The sequence below is a fragment of the Erinaceus europaeus genome, chromosome 16 (assembly GCF_950295315.1).
Source record: "Erinaceus europaeus chromosome 16, mEriEur2.1, whole genome shotgun sequence".
Lineage (NCBI taxonomy): Eukaryota > Metazoa > Chordata > Mammalia > Eulipotyphla > Erinaceidae > Erinaceus > Erinaceus europaeus.
This window is the reverse complement of record NC_080177.1, coordinates 71,972,909-71,995,275: the sequence shown is the minus strand read 5'-3', so window position 1 is coordinate 71,995,275 and position 22,367 is coordinate 71,972,909. Positions and strand designations below refer to the sequence as shown.

The 22,367-nt window shown below is 40.8% G+C and overlaps 1 protein-coding gene across 2 annotated transcripts; it reads left to right on the top strand.

Moving 5' to 3' along the window:
- Nucleotides 1-8,427: 8,427 nt before the first annotated feature.
- On the top strand, nucleotides 8,428-10,992 carry LOC103126287 (olfactory receptor 11H4). Of its 2 annotated transcripts, XM_060174163.1 has the most exons (2): nucleotides 8,428-8,443; nucleotides 10,015-10,946. In XM_060174163.1, the coding sequence occupies exons 1-2, from the start codon at nucleotides 8,428-8,430 to the stop codon at nucleotides 10,944-10,946; spliced, it is 948 nt and encodes a 315-aa protein (XP_060030146.1). The 2 variants fall into 2 exon arrangements, with proteins under 2 accessions (XP_060030146.1, XP_007537247.1); XM_007537185.1 differs by lacking the exon at nucleotides 8,428-8,443 and having other exon boundaries at nucleotides 9,961-10,992.
- The last annotated feature ends 11,375 nt before the right edge of the window (nucleotides 10,993-22,367 follow it).

The window sequence follows — 22,367 nt, the reverse complement described above, 5'->3', positions numbered from 1 at the left end:
GAGAACATGAACTTTCAAGATTTTATCGATGAACTATCTGGTAATGAAACTAGGAAACCAGTCACCAAACAGAAATTTGAAAAGAATTTCATCATTGATAATGATAGGCCACTGGAAAGTGATGACTATTGTACCCATGAAGTCATACATAAAAATGTCCATAACAATTTACAGTGTGTGCCAGAACATATCTTCATCAAAATAACAATTGCTGAGGCACTAGAGATATGTAACAACCATTTTGTGAAATGCAAAAATGGAGTTAAGAAGTGTCGTAGAAGCAGGTACAAGGCACAGGCAGTGCACTGTAAGTTAATAGAAGGGCAAATAATGACAAATTGTGTCTATACATCTACTTACAAGCAGGGACATATCCTTGTCACCTGTCAATGGGAAGATGAAATTGGTCAAATGGTTCCTCAGTATGTTGATAGCATTTTGGAGTGATCAGTCGTCAATCTGGTACCCATACTGTCCTCCTTCCTTTCACTGTCATAGCAGCTTGAAGAATTTGGGGTGAGAAAATCAAACATTCTCATCTTGCTACTTAAAAGTCAAAATTGAGACCTGTGACCTTTTGTCATTTTAATCAGCCACCTCCTGCCCTTCTTTAGCTAACACATATAAGAACAATGTAGGCTATGTTCACAGATGATACTGTGTAATGTGTGGTACAAAACATTCATGGAATTCAGCACATCTTGTATGTGTTATAAAGGACATTCGCTTATAATAGAAACTGACCAGCACCAAAGGAATAGGTAATAGTTGCCTGAAGTTTCCTTTAAAGTTCTATTCACGTGGCTCGCTAGCTTTTAATAAAATGCAATAACAAATTGTAGTGTCTTCGGCATTGAGTATGTGGGATTCTTGGTTTAGAATTATCTTCGCCTGATTTGTCTTCTTGGTGATTTGATAATGGTTGATGAGCTCTTGAGATTACAGAGGCAGAGATGCACAGTGCACCCACCACCACAGTTCTGTTTTTATCCCCCTCAACTCTCCCCCATCACTCACAAGGATAACAACCATAGTTTTCACAAAGCCTTACTGACAGCTGGACATTTTTTACACAAGATCGTGTGTTTCAGTTCTTCTTATTAAACATATGAGCAAAGCCATGCAGTAGTCATCTTTCAGAGAAATTCAGTTCATTCGTAATTCAACTCATTCAGTTCATAATTAACAATAATTCTTAAACACAAATACTAAATAGATGAACCTCGGTGTATTACATAGGACAAGAAGGATGAGATAATTTTTTTTTTAAATGTAAGAGACCAAAATGTACTAGGGAGAAAATGACAACAGTTAATAAGGCATAGAAGACTGTATACATGTGAATATATTATACATAAAAGTATTGAGACCGGACAGTGGTGCAGCTAACTGAGTACACATGTTCAAACTCCTAGACCCCACCTGCAGTGTGAGATGCTTCACAAGCAGTGAAGCTTCAGGTATCTCTCTCTCCATCTCTACCCCCCCCCTTTTCCTCTCAATTTCTCTGCAGATGCTACTACGATTTCATCCTGACCTCCTCAGGCAGGTGGCTTCATTAATGTGTCCCAGAACCTCACCTGTCCAGAGCCCTTTCCCACTAGGGAAAGATAGAAACGGGCTAGGGGTATGGATTGACCTGCCAAAGCCCATGTCCAGCAGAGAAGCAATTACAGAAGTCAGACCTCCCACATTCTGTACCCCATAAAGAGTTTTGGTCCAAACTCTGAGAGGGGGATAAATGACAGAGGAAGATGACCAGAGGGCTCTGAACTCCAATTCCATCAGGAACCTGAGAGAGAAGGGGGGGAGTGGGGAAGGGGCATGGAAAGAATAGGGTAAATGCTCAGAAATATAAGAAATGACTTAGAAGGGAAGAGAAAGCAGGACCATAAAAAATGGGCAAATATATAGATAGATAGTTGTAGAAATAATAGTCAACTCATATCTGTGATCTTGGGAAAACTAATGCAGTTTCCAAGAGAAGAAATGGGGACACAGAACTCTGGTGGTGGTGTGGAATTACACCCCTGTTATCTTACAATTTTTAAATCACTAGTAAGTAATTATTTAAAAAATAAATAATTACTATAGAGATATATATATAGTGGTCACAGGAGGTGGCACAATGATAATGCTTTGGAATCTCAAGCATGAGGTCTCGAGTTCAATCCCTGCCAACACATATGCCAGAGTGATGTCTGGTTCTTTCTCTCTCCTCCTATCTTTCTCATAAATAAATAAAATCATATATACATATATATATATATGTATGTATATATATGACAAAGGAACTATAGCCATTCAGTAGGATAAAAAAAAATGTCTTCAACAAATGGTGCTGGGAAAATTGATCAGCCACACGTTGAAAAGTGATACTATCCTGGGGATATATCCTAAGGAGCCCAACACATCCATCCAAAAAGATCTGTGTATACATATGTTCTTAGCAGCACAATTTGTAATAGCCAAAACCTGGAAGCAACCCAGGTGTCCAACAACAGGTGAGTGGCTGAGCAAGTTGTGGTATATATACACAATGGAATACTACTCAGCTATTAAAAACAGAGAATTCACCGTTTTCAGCCCATCTTGGATTGAGCTTGAAGAAATCATTTTAAGTAAAATAAGTCAGAAACAGAAGAATGAATATGGGATGATCTCACTCTCAGGCAGAAGTTGAAAAAGATCAGAAAGAAAAGAAAAGATCAGAAGAGAAAACACAAGTAGAACCTGGACTGGAGTTGGTGTATTGTACCAAAGTAAAAAACTCTGGGGTGGGGGTGGGGGAGAATACAGATCCAAAAAGGATGATAGAGGACCTGGGGGGGGGGGGTTGTATTGTTATATGTAAAACTGGGAAATGCTCTGCATGTAGAAACTATTATATTTACTGTCGAATGTAAAACACTAATTCCCCAATTAAAAAATTTAAAAAAGAGAAAAGTTCAGGTACTTGTGTAGAACCTGAACTGGAGTTGTTGTATTACACCAAAGTAAAAGACTCTGTTGTGGGGGGTGGGGGGAGTACAAGTCCTGGAACAGGATGGCAAAGGACCTAGTGGGGGTTGTATTGTTATGTGAAAAACTGAGAAATGTTATGCATGTACAAACTATTGTATTTACTGTCAAATGTAAAACATTAGTCCCCCAATAAAGAAATTTAAAAGAAAAAAGTGAAACTAGACCACCACTACACCCTAAGGTCAAATAAAAATGGATTAAAGATCTAGATAGTAGACCAAAAACACTAAATTTTTTTAACTATTTATTTATTTATTCCCTTTTGTTGCCCTTGTCAAAAACTCTAAAATTTATAGAAGAAAGTGTTGGTGAAACTGTAGGACCTTCATGTCAAAGATGTGTTTGCAGACTCAACCCCTGGACAGGGGAACTGAAAAGAAGAATAAATGAGATTACATGAAATTAAAAAGTTTCTACACATCAAAAGTAAAGTACAGTAAAGTAAAGTAATCAAGCAACCCAGTGAGTGGGAGAAGATATTTGCACATCACACATCGGACAAGCATATGATATCAAACATCTATATAGAATTGGTACAGATCCACAAAAGAGCCAAAAATAACCCAGTAAAAAAAAAAAAAGTGGGCTAAAGTATGTAACAGTTTTCTAAACAAGAGATATACATCATCAGCCACAGGCACAGTATAAAATGTTCACCTTATCATTAGAGTGATGCAAATTAAAACTACATTGAAATGAGTACAGCCTAGAATGTTCCCAGCTGTAACCATGGACTGTGAGCTCATACTGACAGGGACTCAGAGGTTACACAGGCTCCTGTACTAAATATGAGTATTTAGTATATATAAATATGGGCCCTGGGTTAAACAGTTAATTCTATTTATATACTTTCTTCAAGTTTGGGAGCTACTCTCTAACTAATCCAGCCTTGTAGCCCTATCTCAACTGTGACACCACCTCTCCAGACAACATTTTTCTCTTCTTCTTCTTCTTCTTTATTTATTTATAAAAAGGAAACACTGACAAAAGCATAGGATAAGAGGGGTATAACTCCACACAATTCCCACCACCAAAACTCTGTATCCCATCCCCTTCCCTGATAGCTTCCCTATTCTTTATCCCTCTGGGAATATGGGCCCAAGGTCATTATGGGGTGTAGAAGGTGGAAGGTCTGGCTTCTGTAATTGCTTCCCTGATGAACATGGGCATTGACAGGTCAAACCATATTCCCAGTCTTCCAGACATTTTCAGTCCACCTGCATGTTAGATATCAGGCTCAAACAGATTACTAAAGTCATGGGCCCCTTGAAAGACACCTAAAACAGACTTCCTAGCTTCTTTCCACACGAAGACCCCTAATTTCATCTCCTCTATTCCTATCTTTGGGCTCCTGTTTACTAAACAATTTGACCTGCTTTCTATATTACAGCCTTTCAGACACCAAGTTGAAGATGCTACTAGGATTCCATCTTGACTTCCCTGGGCAGTTGACCTCCCCAATGTCCCGAAGCTTCACCTCTCCAGAGTCCTACCCCACTAGGGAAAGATAGAAACACTCTACATGCCAATGTCCATGTCAAGCAGAGAAGCTATTACAGAAGCCAGACCTTCCACCTTCTGCACTCCATAAAGAAATCTGGTCCAGGGGGTTGGGCGGTGGCGCAGCTGGTTAAGCGCAAATGACGCAAAGCGCAAAGACCAGTGTAAGGATCCCAGTTAGAGCCCTGGCTCCCCACCTATAGGGGGTCGCTTCACAAGTGGTGAAGCAGGTCTGCAGGTGTCTATCTTTCTCTCCCCCTCTCTGTTTTCCCCTCCTCTCTCCATTTCTTTCTGTCCTATCCAATAACAACAGCAATAATAATAACCATAACAACGATAAAACAAGGGCAACAAAAGGGGAAAAATGGCCTCCAGAAGCAGTGGATTCATGGGGCAGGCACCGACCCCCAGCAATAACCCTGGAGGCAAAATAAAAAGGCAAGAAATTTGGTCCATACTCCCAGAGAGATAAAGAATAGGGAAGTTTCCAATGGAAGGGATGGGACATAGGACTCTGGTGGTGGAAACTGAAATTATACCCCTATTATCTTACAGTCTTATAAATCAATAACAAAAATTTTAATATATATATTTTAGGAGTTCACTCTCACACCTCCTCAAATATGTTTTAGCATGTGCCTTCTCACACAGATACCTAGCCTCCCCCATAAGCCTTTCTTAAAAAAATTGTAAAATTTCAGTCAGAAAATAAAGAAGATATGAATGAACTACAACAGCTTAATATATATAAGCACACACATGACACATCTAAAACAAGATATTACTGAGAGTGAGAGAAAACATGAACAACAAAAATTAGCTCAATAAGTAAAACCTCAACTCCAGAGTAAGACATCTTTGGACATCCTAGATGTTCACCACCCCATATGAGTTAAGGTACCAAAACGTGAATGAGCTCACAAAATTGAAGAGTGGGTGTACTCCAGGGGAAACTTGAGAAAGCCAGGGACCACCTGGGAAGAGACAAAGAGACCTGACGTATTCCCTGAGAGGGAACATAAGCCCTGCTTCACTTATTAACTAAGTAAACTCCTAGAAAACATACCCCTGAGGGCTCCAGATACCAGAGAAGTTCAGTGAATCATATATATAATGCCCTCATTCAAGGTGCTCCTCACCACAGCTCAACAGAAGATGCCTTATACTGAATTCTGTTCAACTCCATTGTACCCAGTCCTCTCTCTAAACTGAGTCAGAAAATCCATCCCTGTATGTCAGAGATAAGGATAAATTCTCCATGTTCCAGCCACTGTTGTGATAGGCTAGAGTGCCTGTTATTTCATGTTTGGTGAGTCATATTCCTCTATAACAGTGTGCTATAAATGTCTCGTGTGTGATTACAAGACACAACCTTTCTCAGCCCTGTTGATAAACAGATTGTGTAAACCACTCTATTCAAATCTAATAATTTTGTGATTTTAGGGACCACTAAAAAAATGGTTTCACTTTCCAGGAGTAATCAGGTGATATATTCTTCTGTTAGACTACTCGAGAAGAACATTTGGAAGGAGACTATCAAGCTATTCTCGAGGTGAGTTCGTTGGTTGGTTCATTGGCTGGTTGGTTGGTTGGTTGGCTGGTTGGTTGGTTGGCTGGTTTCTGCACTGGAAAGAAATACATGAAAAAAGTTTATCTTCAGAGTTTTAACTTATATGATGATTTATAAGTCCCAAAAGCATGGAAAACAGTATGCTTATGACATGAAGTGGTGTGCATTCCAATTTTTTTGTAATGCCATGCAAGGCGGAGAGGCTTGGGAGGCTTTTTTTTTTTTTAATTCTCTGTTCTTCTTTGCATTTCAAATTTCTTCCTCTTCTATTCCTAACAAAGTTATCACTGGTGATCTTCAATATATAAAGCTAGAAGTCCAGTTTTAAAAGTAAAAATCAATATGAAAACTGCCATTTTATTTTTTAAGACTCAACAATGCTTTGTAAGTATTAATCATATATAAGACCACTACATTTTAAGTACAAGATTTGTATATTTTATGTGTTTAACTCCTACATTTTAATTCTTCAATACTATTAAAGACTACATACTTTGGCACAAAGCACAAGGACCAGAGTAAGGATTCCAGTTTGAGCTCTGGCTCCCCACCTGCAGGAGGGTTGCTTCACAGGCAGTGAAGCAGGTCTGCAGGTGTCTGTCTTTCTCTCCCCCTCTCTGTCTTCCCCTCCTCTCTCCATTTCTCTCTGTCCTATCCAACAACAACAACATCAATAACAACAACAATAATAACTACAACAACAATTTTTAAAGGCAACAAAAGGGAAAATAAATTAATAAATAAATAAATATAAAAATTTTAAATGCATACTAAAATAATTAACCCCTGAATAAAAATAGACAAAAATATATAGACAGTTAGCTATAGATATATAGTCAACCCATACTTATGACCTTGAGAGAGCTATTGCAGCTTTTCTGGAGGGGCATAGGACTTAGAACTCTGGTGGTGGGGATGGCGTGAAATTATACTTGCATTATGTTGGAATTTTGTAAATCACTAATTAAAATAGAAAATAAACAAATAATAAAATATATATTTAAATTTTTTAATAATTATCTCTTGCACTAAAAAATGCATTCTATTTTATTTCATCAGGATCTGAATATAAAGAATAAGATAGTTCATTGCAGTTCCATACATATAAAAATATAAAACTAAGTAAAATAGAGATGCTTAAAAATGATAATAATTTGTTCTTTAGAGAAAATAGGTACACCAAGCATTTTGTACATCTTTTAATGTTTTTTTTAATTATCTTTATTTGATAGAGACAGTGAGAAACTGAGAGGGAAGGGGATGATCAAGAGGGAGAGAGACACCTGCAGCCCACCTTCACCTGGTGAAACTCATGACGCTTTCCCCCTGCAGGTGAGGACCAGGGTCTCAAACCTGGGTCCTTGCACACTATAACATGGGCACTCAGCCATGTGCGCCACAACCTGGCCCCATTTCGTACATTTTTATGTGTCACTCAACAAAGACCAAGGAGAAAAGTAGAAGAGGACCTAGGTTGGGGGCCAATGAAATAGCTCATTTGACTAGTATGCTGCTTTGCCATTCATGTGACCCAGGTTCAAGTCTGGCCTGCACTGCATTGAAGGAAGCTTTGGTGCTGGGATGTTCTTGACTCTCTATCTGCCTCTGTACCTCTCTGTATCTCTAAAAAGAAAGAAAAAAAAAACTTAAGTTGAGGGTGAGAGTGTTTTGTAAACACATATCACAGGGAGACAAGAAATTATACCCATGTATCAACAACTGTACTGTAAACCATTAAACGCACCCAGCCAGCCAGCAAAGAGATTTGGAAAGAAAAAGAAGAAAGAAAGATAGAAAGAAAGAAAAGAAAGAAAGGAAGGAAGGAAGGAAGGAAGGAAGGAAGGAAGAAAGAGAAAGAAAGATGGAAAGAATGGAGGAAAGAAAGAGAAAATATCTAGGGGCATAGAAGGTGGCTCCATGGTACACCTGGATCTCTCTCACACACACTAATAACAAATTAAATTGTAAGTGCTTTAACCCTAGAGTCAATCTGTCTTGGTTTAAACCCCAATCAGCCATGTGTCAGGTGTGTTACTTTAGGTAAATCAATTAAATTCTTTTTTTACTTTATACATATAGGTCACTTAACTCCTTAATGGTAAGCTAATTCTTCTAGTACTTTTACTATAAATTTTACAAATGAAGTTGCAAATCATTTGGATTTAGTTGGTACACAACACAGCACAAAAAACTAACTTTTTATATTCAAATTTCTAGTCCGTTATCTCAGAACCATTTTTAAAAATATTTACTGTATATTTATTTATTTATGGATAGAGACATAGAGAAATGGAGAGAAGAGAGAGAGAACCTGCAACGTTGCTTCACCCCTCATGAAGCTTCCTCCCTGCAGCAGGGGACTACGGACTTGAACGCTGGTCCTTGTACTTGACCAACACCTGACACCATCTCAGAACCATTTAAGTCAAATGATTATTTGTCTACTGATTCAGAATGTGTTATCATCTTAAGAACATCCCTTCTAGTTTATGTGTTTGTGGCTTTCTATTTTGTTCCCTTTTCTTGTACCTCCTGTAATTTGTTTTATGTTAATATTGCATTTATTTGTACAATAGATAAGGTAAATTTCCACAATAAGTAAGTTTAAAATTAAAAAAAAGAGAGAGACTTTTGAAGGAAATGTCATAAATCTGGAGTGTAGTGATGTATGTAGCAGTCCAATCGACTAAACTATTCTGCAATGCCAGTGACTTGGAGTAAGTTTTACCGCCATGTATAAGTCAATTAATTCTCTTCTTTTGCCAATAATCCAACCTAATTTCATACCATCTGTACTCAGACATAAGTCTTTTTGTTCCTTAATAAGGTAAGCCACATAAGAAAAATGGAAGACCCATAGTGAACAATCAATACTTTTTGGAAACTAGGAATCGTGAAGTAGCTCATCAATAAAACTCACGTTACCACGTGCAAAGAGTCAAGTTCTATTTCCTGGTCATCACACAGCAGTGCCTGTGGTGAGGAGTCTCACTAGTGGTGAAGCAGTGCTACAGTGTCTCTTCTTATCTCCCTCTCCCTCTGTTTCTCTTTGGCTCTCACTTTCTGTTTAAAAAAGTGAAAAATGACCCCTGGCACAGTGGAGTTGTGCAGGCTCTAAGCCCCAGTGATAAGCCTGGAAGCAAAAATAAATAGGTAAATAAATAAAATAAACTTTTCTTAAGGATTTAGGTGTCTCTCTGTCTCTCTCCAACTCCCCCTTCTCTCTCAATTTCTGGCTGGCTCTATCCAGTAAATAAATAAAAGATAATTAAATTTTTTCTTGGGGTCAGGCGGTGGTGCAGCGGGTTAAGCGCATGTGGCGCAAAGCGCAGGGACCGGAGGAAGGATCCCGGTTGGAGCCCCTGCTCCCCACCTGCAGGAAAGTTGCTTCACAAGCGGTGAAGCAGGTCTGCAGGTGTCTATCTTTCTCTCCCCCTCTCTGTCTTCCCCTCCTCTCTCCATTTCTCTCTGTCCTATCTAACAACGAACAACATCAACAATGGCAATAATAATAACCACAACGAGGCTACAACAAGGGCAACAAAAAGGGGGGGAAAATGGTCTCCAGGACCAGTGGATTCATGGTGCAGGCACCAAGCCCAGCAATAACCCTGGAGGAAAAAAAATTTTTTTTTCTTAAGGATAAAAGAAAAAGGAAAGGGGATATATGTCTAGTTGTGTCACTGACATGGAACATTACTGCTGCATTGGATTCGAGTAAAATAATAACTGAGATTTAGAACCACAGTCATTTCAAAATAAGGTGGACTTTCCTCCTACCTGGTGTCAGAATACACTATGAATTTTTCTCTAGAGTGTAAGTTCTCTTCTCAGTAGAGCCTTGAAATATGTCTGAAACAAAGCAACTTAGCTAACATAGATGTCTTTCTTCTTAGATTTAAGACCTATGAACAGGTCAGCAACACATGTTGTGACTGAATTTGTTCTCCTCGGATTCCCTGGTTGTTGGGAGATACAGATTTTCCTCTTCTCACTACTTCTGGTGGTTTATATTTTGACCTTGCTGGGTAATGGAACCATTGTCTGTGCAGTGAAATGGGACCCACGGCTGCACACTCCCATGTACTTTCTGCTGGGAAATTTTGCTTTTCTCGAGATCTGGTATGTCTCCTCCACTGTTCCGAATATGCTAGTCAACATTCTCTCTAAGACCAAAACCATCTCGTTCTCTGGCTGCTTCCTCCAGTTCTACTTCTTCTTTTCCCTGGGCACAACTGAGTGCCTCTTTCTGGCGGTGATGGCTTATGATCGGTACTTAGCTATCTGCCGTCCATTACACTACCCAACCATCATGACTGGGAGACTGTGTAGAATGCTAGTGTCTGTTTGCTGGCTCATTGGATTCCTTGGCTACCCGATCCCCATTTTCTTTATCTCCCAACTGCCTTTCTGTGGTCCCAATATCATTGATCACTTCCTTTGTGATATGGACCCATTGATGGCTCTGTCCTGTGCTCCATCTCCCATTACTGAATTTATTTTCTATATGCAGAGCTCCCTTGTCCTCTTTTTCACTGTGATGTACATTCTTCGATCCTACACCCTGTTGCTCAGAGCTGTTTTTAAAGTCCCTTCTGCAGCCAGTCGGAGAAAGGCCTTTTCCACCTGTGGTTCACATTTAACTGTGGTGTCTCTTTTCTATGGGACAGTCATGGTGATGTATGTGAGTCCCACATATGGCATCCCAACTTTGATGCAGAAGATCCTCACATTAATATATTCAGTAATGACTCCTCTCTTTAATCCCCTGATCTATAGCTTTCGTAATAAAGACATGAAACTTGCCCTGAAAAACGTTCTGTTTGGAATGAGACTTAGTCAAAATTCATGAGCCTAGCATGTTCCATACTTTCAAGTTCTAATGAAGAATAAAGTGGAGATGTATACATTCTCTCAGGACGCACCATGAGTAGTTAGAAACCACACACACCCCTTAGAAATAACCCTAAGAGTCAGGTGGTAGTGCAGTGGGTTAAGCACATGTGGCGCAAGGACTGGAGAAAGGATTCTGGTTCGAGCCCCCGACTCCCCACCTGCAGGGGAGTCACTTCACAAACGGTCTGCAGGTGTCTGTCTCTCTCTCCCCCTTCTGTCTTCCCCTCCTCTCTCCACTTCTCTCTGTCCTATATAACAATGACAACATCAATAACAACAATAATAACTACAACAACAATGAAAAACAAGGGCAACAAAAGGGAAAATAAATTTTAAAAAAAGAAAGAACCCTAATTTAAATCACTGTGTAGACTACCAAGACCTTAATTCACTGGACATGAATATGCAGTGACATTTTAATGTATTCTTGTGTCTTATTAGGGAAATCAGGGTACAGTTTCTCATCCTTCTGTGATAGGCGTCTGCATACCACCCCACCAGCTTAGATCCTCCTGTCAGTATGCATTTGGGTACCCAGACCCTCTCATGTGATCTTCACTGGAATGATAAAATTACATTGCGATTTGAGAGACGTTAGACTTCCCTAGGGAAAAAAAAACAAAACTCAGCATCCATTTTAGGACAAGTCAAATGAATAAATAGTTAAAGGTTTAATAATATTTTTATTTATGTATAGTTAACACACAAAAGGCTACACATGTTTAATGCATATAAGGTGTATCATGATTTTTTTTTACTAGCCAAGAGACCTTTCTACAATTTTTAACAAATACTTTTTTCGAATAACTCTGTAACAACCTTATATAACCACACTTTTTATTGAAAGAGGAAAACTCACAACCAGCAAAAATTCTAACAAAATGTTTTAGTGATATAGTTTCATTTGATATTTTGAAATAAAACTTGGGTACATGACAAATGATAATTTGTTGTCTCAGGAGGTGGTGCAGTGCTAGAGTACTAGACTTAAACACACGACGCCCCAAGTTTGATCCCAGGATTGCATATGCCAGAGTGATGCTCTAGTTGCCTTTTCCTCTCTCTCTCTCTCTTTCTCTCTCTCTCTCTCTCTCCCCACCTCATGTTAATAAATAAATCTTAAAAGTAAAGACAGAGTTGTGGATGTACAGTTTTCTGAAGATGGAAAATTGTGGAGAAAGATGCATGACAATGAGATTAGGCTTTCTCACTGTCTTGACTCACCCATCCCACTGTCATTGCTCCGCTTTGCTTTCCATCCCTCTGCAATCTTAATCCTGTAAGTTTTCTGTCACAGCCGCTAGCACTGCCACCACCATCCATCACAGGTGTGTGCTCTTACCTTCCTATTTGTGTTCTGCTGCCCTCCGGTGGACATTAGCTTCTAAGATGCACCTAAGCAAAATTCAACAGAAACTGCAACCCACCCAAACAAGATGTGAAAAGCCGGCTAATTTAATCTTCTAGTTAATTCAAGGTTGACCAGAAAGATCCTTTTTCATATTAATCCTAAAACCTTTCAAACTACCAGTCTGCATTCCCAGGTCCTTCTGTGAGTCTAGCCAACACCAAGGGCTTAGAGGATCTATGGACTCATTCGCTCCCCAGTTAAGTGCTCTTGGGTATCAAGCAATAATAAGCACAACTGTGCATGGCAGCCCTACTCAGCACTGCCTTTATGCGGTGGATACTAGTTACAACATCATTTAACAGATTACCAAAATGAGGGTTTGAGAAAGTTGTTGAATTCTGTGTAAATAGTAGCACACATCTGTGGAGTCTGTGATCCTATAAGACAGACTAGCACACTGGTCATAATAAACCAAACTTGGAAGCAACTCAGATGCCCAACAAAAGATGAGTGGCTAAGGAAGTGTAGGACATGTACACAATATAATATGCTATTGGGAATCCGGCGGTAGCGCAGCGGGTTAAGCGCAGGTAGTGCAAAGCGCAAGGACCAGCATAAGGATCCCGGTTCAAGACCCCGGCTCCCCACCTGCAGGGGAGTCGCTTCACAGGCGGTGAAGCAGGTCTGCAGGTGTCTATCTTTCTCTCCCCCTCTCTGTCTTCCCTTCCTCTCTCCATTTCTCTCTGTCCTAATATCAATAATAATAGCAAGGACAACAAAAATGGGGGGGGATAGCCTCTAGGAGCAGTGGATTCGCAGTGTCGGCACCAAGCCCCAGTGAAAACCATGGAGGCAAAAATAATAATAATAAAGAATAAAGACCAGTAAGGGAAAACATAAGATAGGACTGGGTATAGCATATTACACTAAAGCAAAGGACTCTGGGAAGGGGGAAGGGACAGGATGAGGGACACTGTGGTCCTGTTGTGTGTTCTAGGCACCAGTCAAGGAGAAATGAGAGGTTGTGCCTATGTGTTAAAGACTAAACTGTAAACCATTAAACCCCCCCCAATAAAATTAATAATGATAATTTTTAAAAAACTTTTTAAAGTGTATTTGCCTAATTTTTCTTCTACCCCACAAAAACTTAGATAATGTTAGGGACATGCAGTGAACAAGCTATCAGGAAATGGGCATTCTGCCCATCAACAGATGATTGGCTAAAAATGTATAGGATATACTCCATGGAGTACCACACTGCAATAAAAAAAAAGATGACATTGTGTCGTTTGTGGTTATGCTAAGTGAAGTAAGAGATGACAGACAACTACCACATGGTTTCATTCAGATGAAATCTAGAGATCTCATACAAGTAAACTTACAGGAAAAAAAAAACAACAGCAAGTAAACTCTTTCTAAAATTTGTGAAGAACTATGATGGTTATTTTTGGGAAATGGGAGGGTGAGGATATAGAATTGCGTATCTTACTATTAATCTTATTAAAATAAGAAAAAAAGAAGAAAATGGATATTCTAACCCTAGGCATACCACTAGCTAGCTGTGTGTCCTCACATTAATTCACTTCACTTCTCTAACCTCAGCTTTTTTGTTTGTTTGTTTTCCCATTTTTTATCAGCGATTTAATAATGATTGACAAGATTGTGGGATAAGAGGGGTACAATTCCACACAATTCCCACCATCAGAATTCTGTAGCCCATCTCCTCCATAGGAAGCTTCCCTATTCTTTATCCCTCTGAGAGTATGGACCAAAGATCTTCTTTTTTTAATTTTTATTTATAAAAGGGAAACACTGACAAAAACCATAGGATAAGAGGGGTACAACTCCACACAATTCCCACTGTTGTGTTGCAGGGGAGAGAGAAGAGACCAGGAATTTGTGGTGGAGCAGGAAGGCAAATCTTTGTTCACGTGGACGCCCCATAGTTGGGTGTGAGCAGGCACAGCAGTTTAGGCCACATGGAGCTAGCAAAATGGCCGCCTCCCACTATGCCCACCAGCCCTTCTCCAGGCCAGGTCGTGGAAGAGAAAAAAAAGAGAGCGAAAGTGCAAACAGCAGAGGCTTTTATGGGAGGATTCCGGAAGTGGCAAGTCAGGACAGGATGGCTAGGAAAGGGGGTGGAGAGAGGCAAAAGGCATGTTGGGAAGGTGGAAGCATCCTTAGCAACTGTTGCAATGGTTTTAACTGAATTAGCAATACCCTGAGGGGATAAGGTGGTGGATATCTGTAAATAATGCTTGCATGGAAATATAGTGGTTTGTGGGCCCTGCCAATGTTTGACCACATCTGCACAATTTCCCAACACCCACCACCAGAACTTCATATCCCATCCCCTCCCCTGATAGCTTTCCTATTCTTGGAAATATGTTCAGCGGGGAAGCAATTCCAGAAGCCAGACCTTCCACATTCTTCCACAATGACCTTGGATCCATACTCCCAGAGGGTTAAAGAATAGGAAAGCTATCAGGGGAGGGGACAGGATACAGAATTCTGGTGGTGGGAATTGTGTGGAGTTGTACCCCTCTTATCCTATGGTTTTGTCAGTGTTTCCTTTTTATAAATAAAATAATAAAAATTAAAAGAAGATACACGGAAATTCAGTTTTGTTATGTGCTTGAACTTGCTCTTTTATAAATTCTATTTTTAAGATTATATTTCTAATGTGGCTCAATAATAATTATTGGCCAAAACTAGTTTTTTTTCCTTTCAAGGTAATAATAAAACAAGTTGCCAAAGTAAGTTTCCCACATGGATTTTTGCTAGAGAAGCAATCTGTGGATCATATGTTGAAACTCACATTCCTCAGATGATTTTTTTTGGGGGGGTCCATCTATTCATTTCTCCCATCATTCACCTAGCCCCATTTTGGACACCTCAAGCATTCTGTCTTCTCCACTCTCTTGCTAGTAGGAGCAAAAAAAAAAAACAAAAAAAAAATTCAAGTCAAATGTAATTGTTGGCAAAGTCTAGGGGAGTGTAGTGTGTTCGCATAATCTGAGCTACCTCTGAAAACAAAGCCCAAAGGACTGCTATCCCTATAGGCCTAATCGAAAGACAAAGTTATTTCACCAAGTCTGAAAAGAGACTTGAAGAAGCAAAATCTAACAGAAGACCCTGAGGTCCCCAGTCACCAGTGTGGGACTCCACAGCAACCCCTCCTTGGCTCATTACTAGGTGTTCGAGTCCCCTGAGAGCCAATTAGAAAAGATCGTCAAAGTGAGGATGGGAAGAATGATTCCAGCAACTACCAATTAAAAGTGAATGGATCACACAGCACCAAAGGACCATTACTCAAACTATTGCATCAGCCAAGTTTCACTACCAACTCGCTAAACATGAAGAGGAAATACAGCGATGGGGACGGAGAGAGGCAGAGACAGCCCAGTTCTGGCAAGCTTCCACTTGTAACGCCAAATGAAAGCATGGTTGACAATTAAAGTGTAACTAGTACCTCCTGATTATATTGAGAGTCTCAGCAGCGTGCCAGCAAAGAGACAGGGCCTGTTGACTGGGTGACAAAAGCAGTAGCATTAGGCAGACCCAATAGCCCTGCTCTACTAAGTCAGAAGCACATCAAACCAGGTCCTATGTGACTCATTTTAGATTGTATCTGTAAAATACCTAATGACTTTCTTAATTTTTTAATCTTTATTAGATAGAGACAGCCAGAAATTGAGAGGAAAAGGCAGAGAGAGAGGGAAGGAAAGAAAGAGAGAGAGAGAGAGACCTGCAACACTGCTTCACCATTTGCGGTGCTTCCCCCCCCTGCAGGTGGGGACTGGGAACTTGAACCCCAGTCCTTGCACGTTGTAATATGTGCGCTCAACCAGGTGCACCACCACCTAGCCCCCAAACCTGATGATTTTCAAACCATGTTCACAAGCACTTCACTGACTGTCACAAATTCTGTGGCTTTGGCTGGGTTGTGTCTTAATATTACCATCAACTGATTTAAAGAAATGAATGCTAAAGTTCAAGTTTTTTTACCTAAAGCCACACAAACAGTATTATTTGTATATATGAAAGTGGTTGGCTACTATGTTTATGTACATATAAAATATCTCCGAAAGGCACCATAAAAAATGGAATAAGTACTACAATTTGGTAACTAAAGGTCAGGAGTGGAAACTAAGCTTTATTTTTTCCCCTTTTGTTGTCTTTGTTGTTTTATTGTTGTAGCTATTATTGTTGTTATTGGTGTTGTCGTTGTTGGATAGGACAGAGAGAAATGGAGAGAGGAGGGGAAGACAGAGAGGGGGAGAGAAAGATAGACACCTGCAGACCTGCTTCTCTGCCTGTGAAGCGACACCCCTGCAGGTGAGGAGCCAGGGCTCTAACAGGGATCCTTAATCTGGTCCTTGTGCTTTGTATCATGTGCACTTAACCCTCTGTGCTACTGCCCGACCCCCAACTAAGCTTTATTTTATCTTTTACTTTTTGGATGACTGTAATTGTTACATCCTGTAATATGTAACATCCTGAATTTAGATATATAATAAATAAGGAGTAGGAAGTCATAGCCAGTTGTCTTCTCCACTGTGTGATGTTGGGAAAGAGCCGGAGAGTTTGCTTCCCGTATCATTTACTTACTCCCCACCTAGCCCCACCCACATACACACGCTCACACACACTTTTCAGTGCGAACTGTCTCAGGGTTGTCTGCACAGTGAGAATCTGCCAGGAGGTGAATGACTGTGTGCTAAAAAACAAGCATGGAGTGGGGAAATTGAAGCTGTGATCCTGATTCATAGGCAGAATGATGCCGACAACACACTTTAAATTTGGGAGGAAGTTTTTTTTATTTGTTCAAATATTTTGAGAATAGAAAAATAAGCTATAGGCTAGCAAAATAACTCACCTGGATAGTATGCCTGCTTGGCCATAGACATGACCCAGGTTTGGGACCAGTATTGGAAGAAGCATTATTACTGTGGTGTCTTTGTCTCTCTCTCTCTCTCTTTCTCTATCTGAAAAAGTCAACTCAGAGTGGTGAAGCCCCAGCAACAAAAAAAAGAAAAAAGAAAGAAAGAAAAAAAGAAAAGAAATATGTGGGGCTTTGTGGTGGCACACCTGGTTAAGGTTAAGCACACACGTTACAATGCACAAGGTTCAAGCCCCTGGTGCCCACCTGCAGGGGGAGAGCTTTACGAGTGATGTAGCAGGTCTGCCGGCGTCTCTCTGTCTCTTTCCCTATCTCCCCTTTTCCTCTCAATTTCGGGCTGGATCTATCCAATCAATAAAGATAACTTAAAAAAAAAAAAAGAAAGAAAAGTTAGCAATTCTCCATAAATACTCAAGACAGAAAAGAATAAAGGTTACCAAATCTCTCAGCACCCCCACATGGTTTTTAGTTCCCTAAAACTCAGCAGGCTGACACATCGCTGACAGAAGAGGCAGATTTTCCTTTCCTTGATACTAAGGGAGATTTCTTGATGTGATAGAGAGACACTTCCACAAGAAAGGGGAGAGGCTCTGTGATACAATGAGCTACACAATCACACACATTCGAGAGGTAAAGGTAATCAGATCAGTTGGTGGAGGAGCCAGGGGGTGGCTCACTAGGTGAATATATGTCACCAGGCATCAAGACTGAGGTTCAAGTCCGCAGTTCCCACCTACAGGGGAAAGTTTCATGGGGGGTGAAACAGTTCTTCAGGTGTTCCTCCTTCTCTCTGTATAAATTTTTATTTTATTTTATTTTATTTTATTATTATTTTTAACCAGAGCACTGCTCAGCTCTGGCTTATGGTGGTGTGGGGAATTGAACCTGGGACTTGATAGAGCCTCAGGCATGACAATCTGTTTGCATAACCATTATGCTATCTATCCCCACCCCTCTCTGTATCTTTTTTTTTTTTAATTTTATTTATTTATTTTGGATAGAGACCAAAGTTGAGAGGGAAGGGGAAGATAGAGAGGGAGAGAGACACCTGCAGCGCCGCTGCACTACTCATCAAAGCAAGTGCGGATTGGAGGCTTGAACCCTGGTCCTCGCACGCTGTGGTGTGTGCACTCAACCAGGTGCAGCACCACCCAGCCCCTTTCTCTTTGCCTCTGTTCCTCTCTATGTCCCTCTTTCACCTACTATAAATAAATACATAAATAAATAATTTTTAAAGCCTGAAATGGTGGCATGCAGGCACTGAGACCCACCAATAACCCTGGTGGCCAAAAAAAAAAAATTCTATTTGTGGAATATTGGAAGAAATCACCTCTAATGTCGCTTTCAGTGTTGACACTCTTACTCCACGAATTGTGTAGGTGGCTTGACAGGCAGAGAAGAAAGTGCTAATAGGGGACTGGGTGGTGGCACACCTGTCTGAGTTCACACATATCCATGCACAAGGACCCAGGTTCAAGGCCCCTCTCCTCACCAGCAGGGGTGGAAGCTTTATGAGTAGCAATGTAGGTCTGCAGGTGTCTCTCGTCTCTCAATTTTTTTTATTTTTTATTATCTTTACTTTATTTACGGGATAGAGATATCCAGAAATCAAGAGGGAAGGGGATGATAGAGAGGGAGAGACAAGAGACACCTGCAACACTGCTTCACCACTTGCAAAGCTTTCCCCCTGCAGGTGGGAACTGGGGGCTTGAACCTGGGTCCTTGTGCACTGTAACATGTGCTCTCAACCAGGTGTGCCACCACCCACCCCGTCTCTCCCTTTCTATCTCTTCCTTCCCTCTCAATTTTTCTTGGTCTTACCTAATAAAATTGAAAGAAAAGAAGGAAAAAAGGAAAAAATGACCATCAGGAGCAGTGGAGATAGTATTGCTAGCCTGACTGAATAACCAGTGAGAGCACGCCCACCAAAGACGCTTGACCCACAGAGGCTGCTTACACAGAGGCCATGTCTCCCATAGATTTCCAACAAGTGTTTCCCCTGGAGTCCTATGTCAATAGTGGAATGCACTTAACCTCTCAGAATGGGCTAGCGACTCCTCCTCCGACACAGCTTCCTCCTGGATGTTCATTATCCAGTTCCCTGGAGACAGACAACTATGTAAATCTGACCTAACAGAAACATGTATTTGTTTGGCTTTGTGCGTTAACTCTCTTTTCAGCCACCAGGTTACGGATGCCAGCATGATGCCGGCCAGGCTTCCCTGGACTGACGACCCACCAATGTGTCCTGGAGCCCCAATTCCCCAGAGACCCACCCTACTAGGGAAAGAGAGAGGCAGACTGGGAGTATGGACCGACCATTCAATGCCCATGTTCAGTGGGGAAGCAATTACAGAAGCCAGACCTTCCACCTTCTGCAACCCACAACGACCCTGGGTCCATGCTCCCAGAGGGATAGAGAATGGGAGAGCTATCAGGGGAGGGGATGGGGTGTGGAGATCGGGTGGTAGGAATTGTGTGGAGTTGTACCCCTCCTATCCTACGGTTTTGTTAATGTCTCCTTTCTTAAATAAAAAAATTTTAAAAAACATGTTTCTCAGTAAGGAAATTAGCCTGCCTTGCACATTGGATGTATAATCATCCAATTTATGACCACAGCATATAGTGTTAAGCTGTAATGTTATACTGTAAGCTATAATGTCAACCAAAAATAATGGTTTTTCTTTTTATTTTATTTTTTATATATTATTTCAGGCTCAAGGGGGGAAAAAAACTAGTATAGCCACAGGCCCTTTGGAATATAACTAAAATATGCCTACCAGCTATTTACAGAATGAGGACCCCCCCAACTCTTCATCTGCACTATTCCAGCCTTTAGGTTCATGACTATTCAACAATTTGTTTGGCTTTGTATGTTAACTCTCCTTTCAGCCACCAGGTTCCAGATGCCACCATGATGCCAACCAGACTTCCCTGGACAGACAACCCTACCAATGTGTCCTGGAGCCCCAATTCCCCAGAGCCCCACCCCACTAGGGAAAGAAAGAGACAGGCTGGGAGTATGGATCGACCAGTCAACGCCCATGTTTAGCAGGGAAGCAATTACAGAAGCCAGACCTTCCACCTTCTGCATCCCACAATGACCTATTCTTGATCCCTCTGGGATTAAAGAATAGGAAAGCTATCAGGGGAGGGGAAGGGATATGGAGCTCTGGGGGTGGCAATTGTGCGAAGCTGTACCCTTCTTATCCAATGGCTTTGTCAATGTTTCCTTTTTATAAATAAAAAAATTTTTTTAATTAAAAAAAGAATAGGAAAGCTATTGGGGGAAAGGGTTAGATACAGAGTTCTGGTGGTGGGAATTGTGTGGAGTTGTACCCCTCTTATCCTATGGTTTTGTCAGTGTTTCCTTTTTATAAATAAAAAAAATTAAAATAAAAAAAATGCTTGGGGGTCGGTCGATAACGCAGCAGGTTAAGTGCAGCTGGCGCGAAGCGCAAGCACTGGAGTAAGGATCCCGGTTCAAGGCCCCGGCTCCCCACCTGCAGGGGAATCACTTCACTGGCCATGAAGCAGGTCTGCAGGTGTCTATCTTTCTCTCCCCTCTCTGTCTTCCCCTCCTCTCTCCATTTCTCTCTGTCCTATCCAACAATGATGACATCAATAACAACAATGATAATAACTATAACAATAAAACAAAAAGGGGGGGAAGCAAAATTTAAAAAGTGCTTAAATCTCGTCACCTAGTCAGACGTTGGAGCAATCCTTCCTAAATGTTATTCAAAAGCCAGAGTGATAGTTCAGTGGGCAGGATGCCTGCCTTGCCATGCTAGTGAGCCACGTCTGAGGGGCAGTGGCACAGGGGAGGTGCAGGAGCCCCAGAGGAGAGGTGGTGCCCTAGTATCTCTTCCTCTCTCTGTCTTCTTTTTTTTTGTTATTGTAGTCATGATTGATGTCGTCGTTGTTGGATAGGACAGAGAGAAATGGAGAGAGGAGGGGAAGACAGAGGGGAAGAGAAAGACAGACACCTGCAGACCTGCTTCACCACCTGTGAAGCTACTCCCCTGCAGGTGGGGAGCCGGGGGCTCAAACCGGGATCCTTAGGCCGGTCCTTGCACTTTGCGCCATGTGCACTTAACCCTCTGTGCTACCACCCGACTCCCCCTCTCTCTGTCTTCTGAGAGCAAACTGTTGGTGAACGACTGCTAAGTTCAGTCACACTGGAGTTAAGAGCTCTACCAATAGTGAGCTGCTCAAGAAAGAAATAAAGAAAATTCCTAATAATTTTTTCACACAATGCTAAAGCTACTTTATTTTTATTATTTTATTTTATTTTATTGATTCCAGGGTTATTGCCAACGAATCCACTGCTCCTGGCTCCCATTTATTCCTTCCCCCGCCCCCAATGGGATAGAACAGAGAAACTGAGAGAGGAGAGGAAGATAGAAAGACACCTGCAAAATAATAATAATAAATAAATAAAGACACCTGCAAAATAATAATAATAAATAAATAAAAGAAAGACACCCGCAAAATAATAATAATAAATAAATAAAAGAAAGACACCCGCAAAATAATAATAATAAATAAATAAAAGAAAGACACCCGCAAAATAATAATAATAAATAAATAAAAGAAAGACACCCGCAAAATAATAATAATAAATAAATAAAAGAAAGACACCCGCAAAATAATAATAATAAATAAATAAAAGAAAGACACCTGCAATGCCACATCCTCTTCTATCCTAGCTGCATGACAAGGTCTCAGCAGGAAAAGGACTACTTCAAGGAAGGACTCCTTCTGGGAAAGGATGGGGCATAATAAGGGGAATGTTATTCTTACTAAGAATGACTGGAACACCGAGTTGTACCTATACTGAAGCAATTACATAAACCACCCTGTGAAAATTGTAAACGATCCCTCTTGTCAGAAACTGCCAGACAAACAAACCCAATGGAGATTTTATGAAAGATTTTATGTAATGACAAAGGGCTGAGCTGTTAGCTCCTTGGCCTACTCAAGCACCTAGATCCCAACCCTACAAGAATAAGACAACTCATAACAGAAAGTTCCTACAGCACAGGGACCCCCAGGGATAGCTTACAAGTTTAATGGGAAACTCTGGTATCCACCTAGGTCTAGAGGGTTACAGAGTTCCT

Excerpts from the sequence above, each read along its gene's own strand:
- LOC103126287 (XM_007537185.1), top strand. The coding sequence starts at position 9,975 with ATGTCTTTCTTCTTAGATTTAAGACCTATGAACAGGTCAGCAACACAT.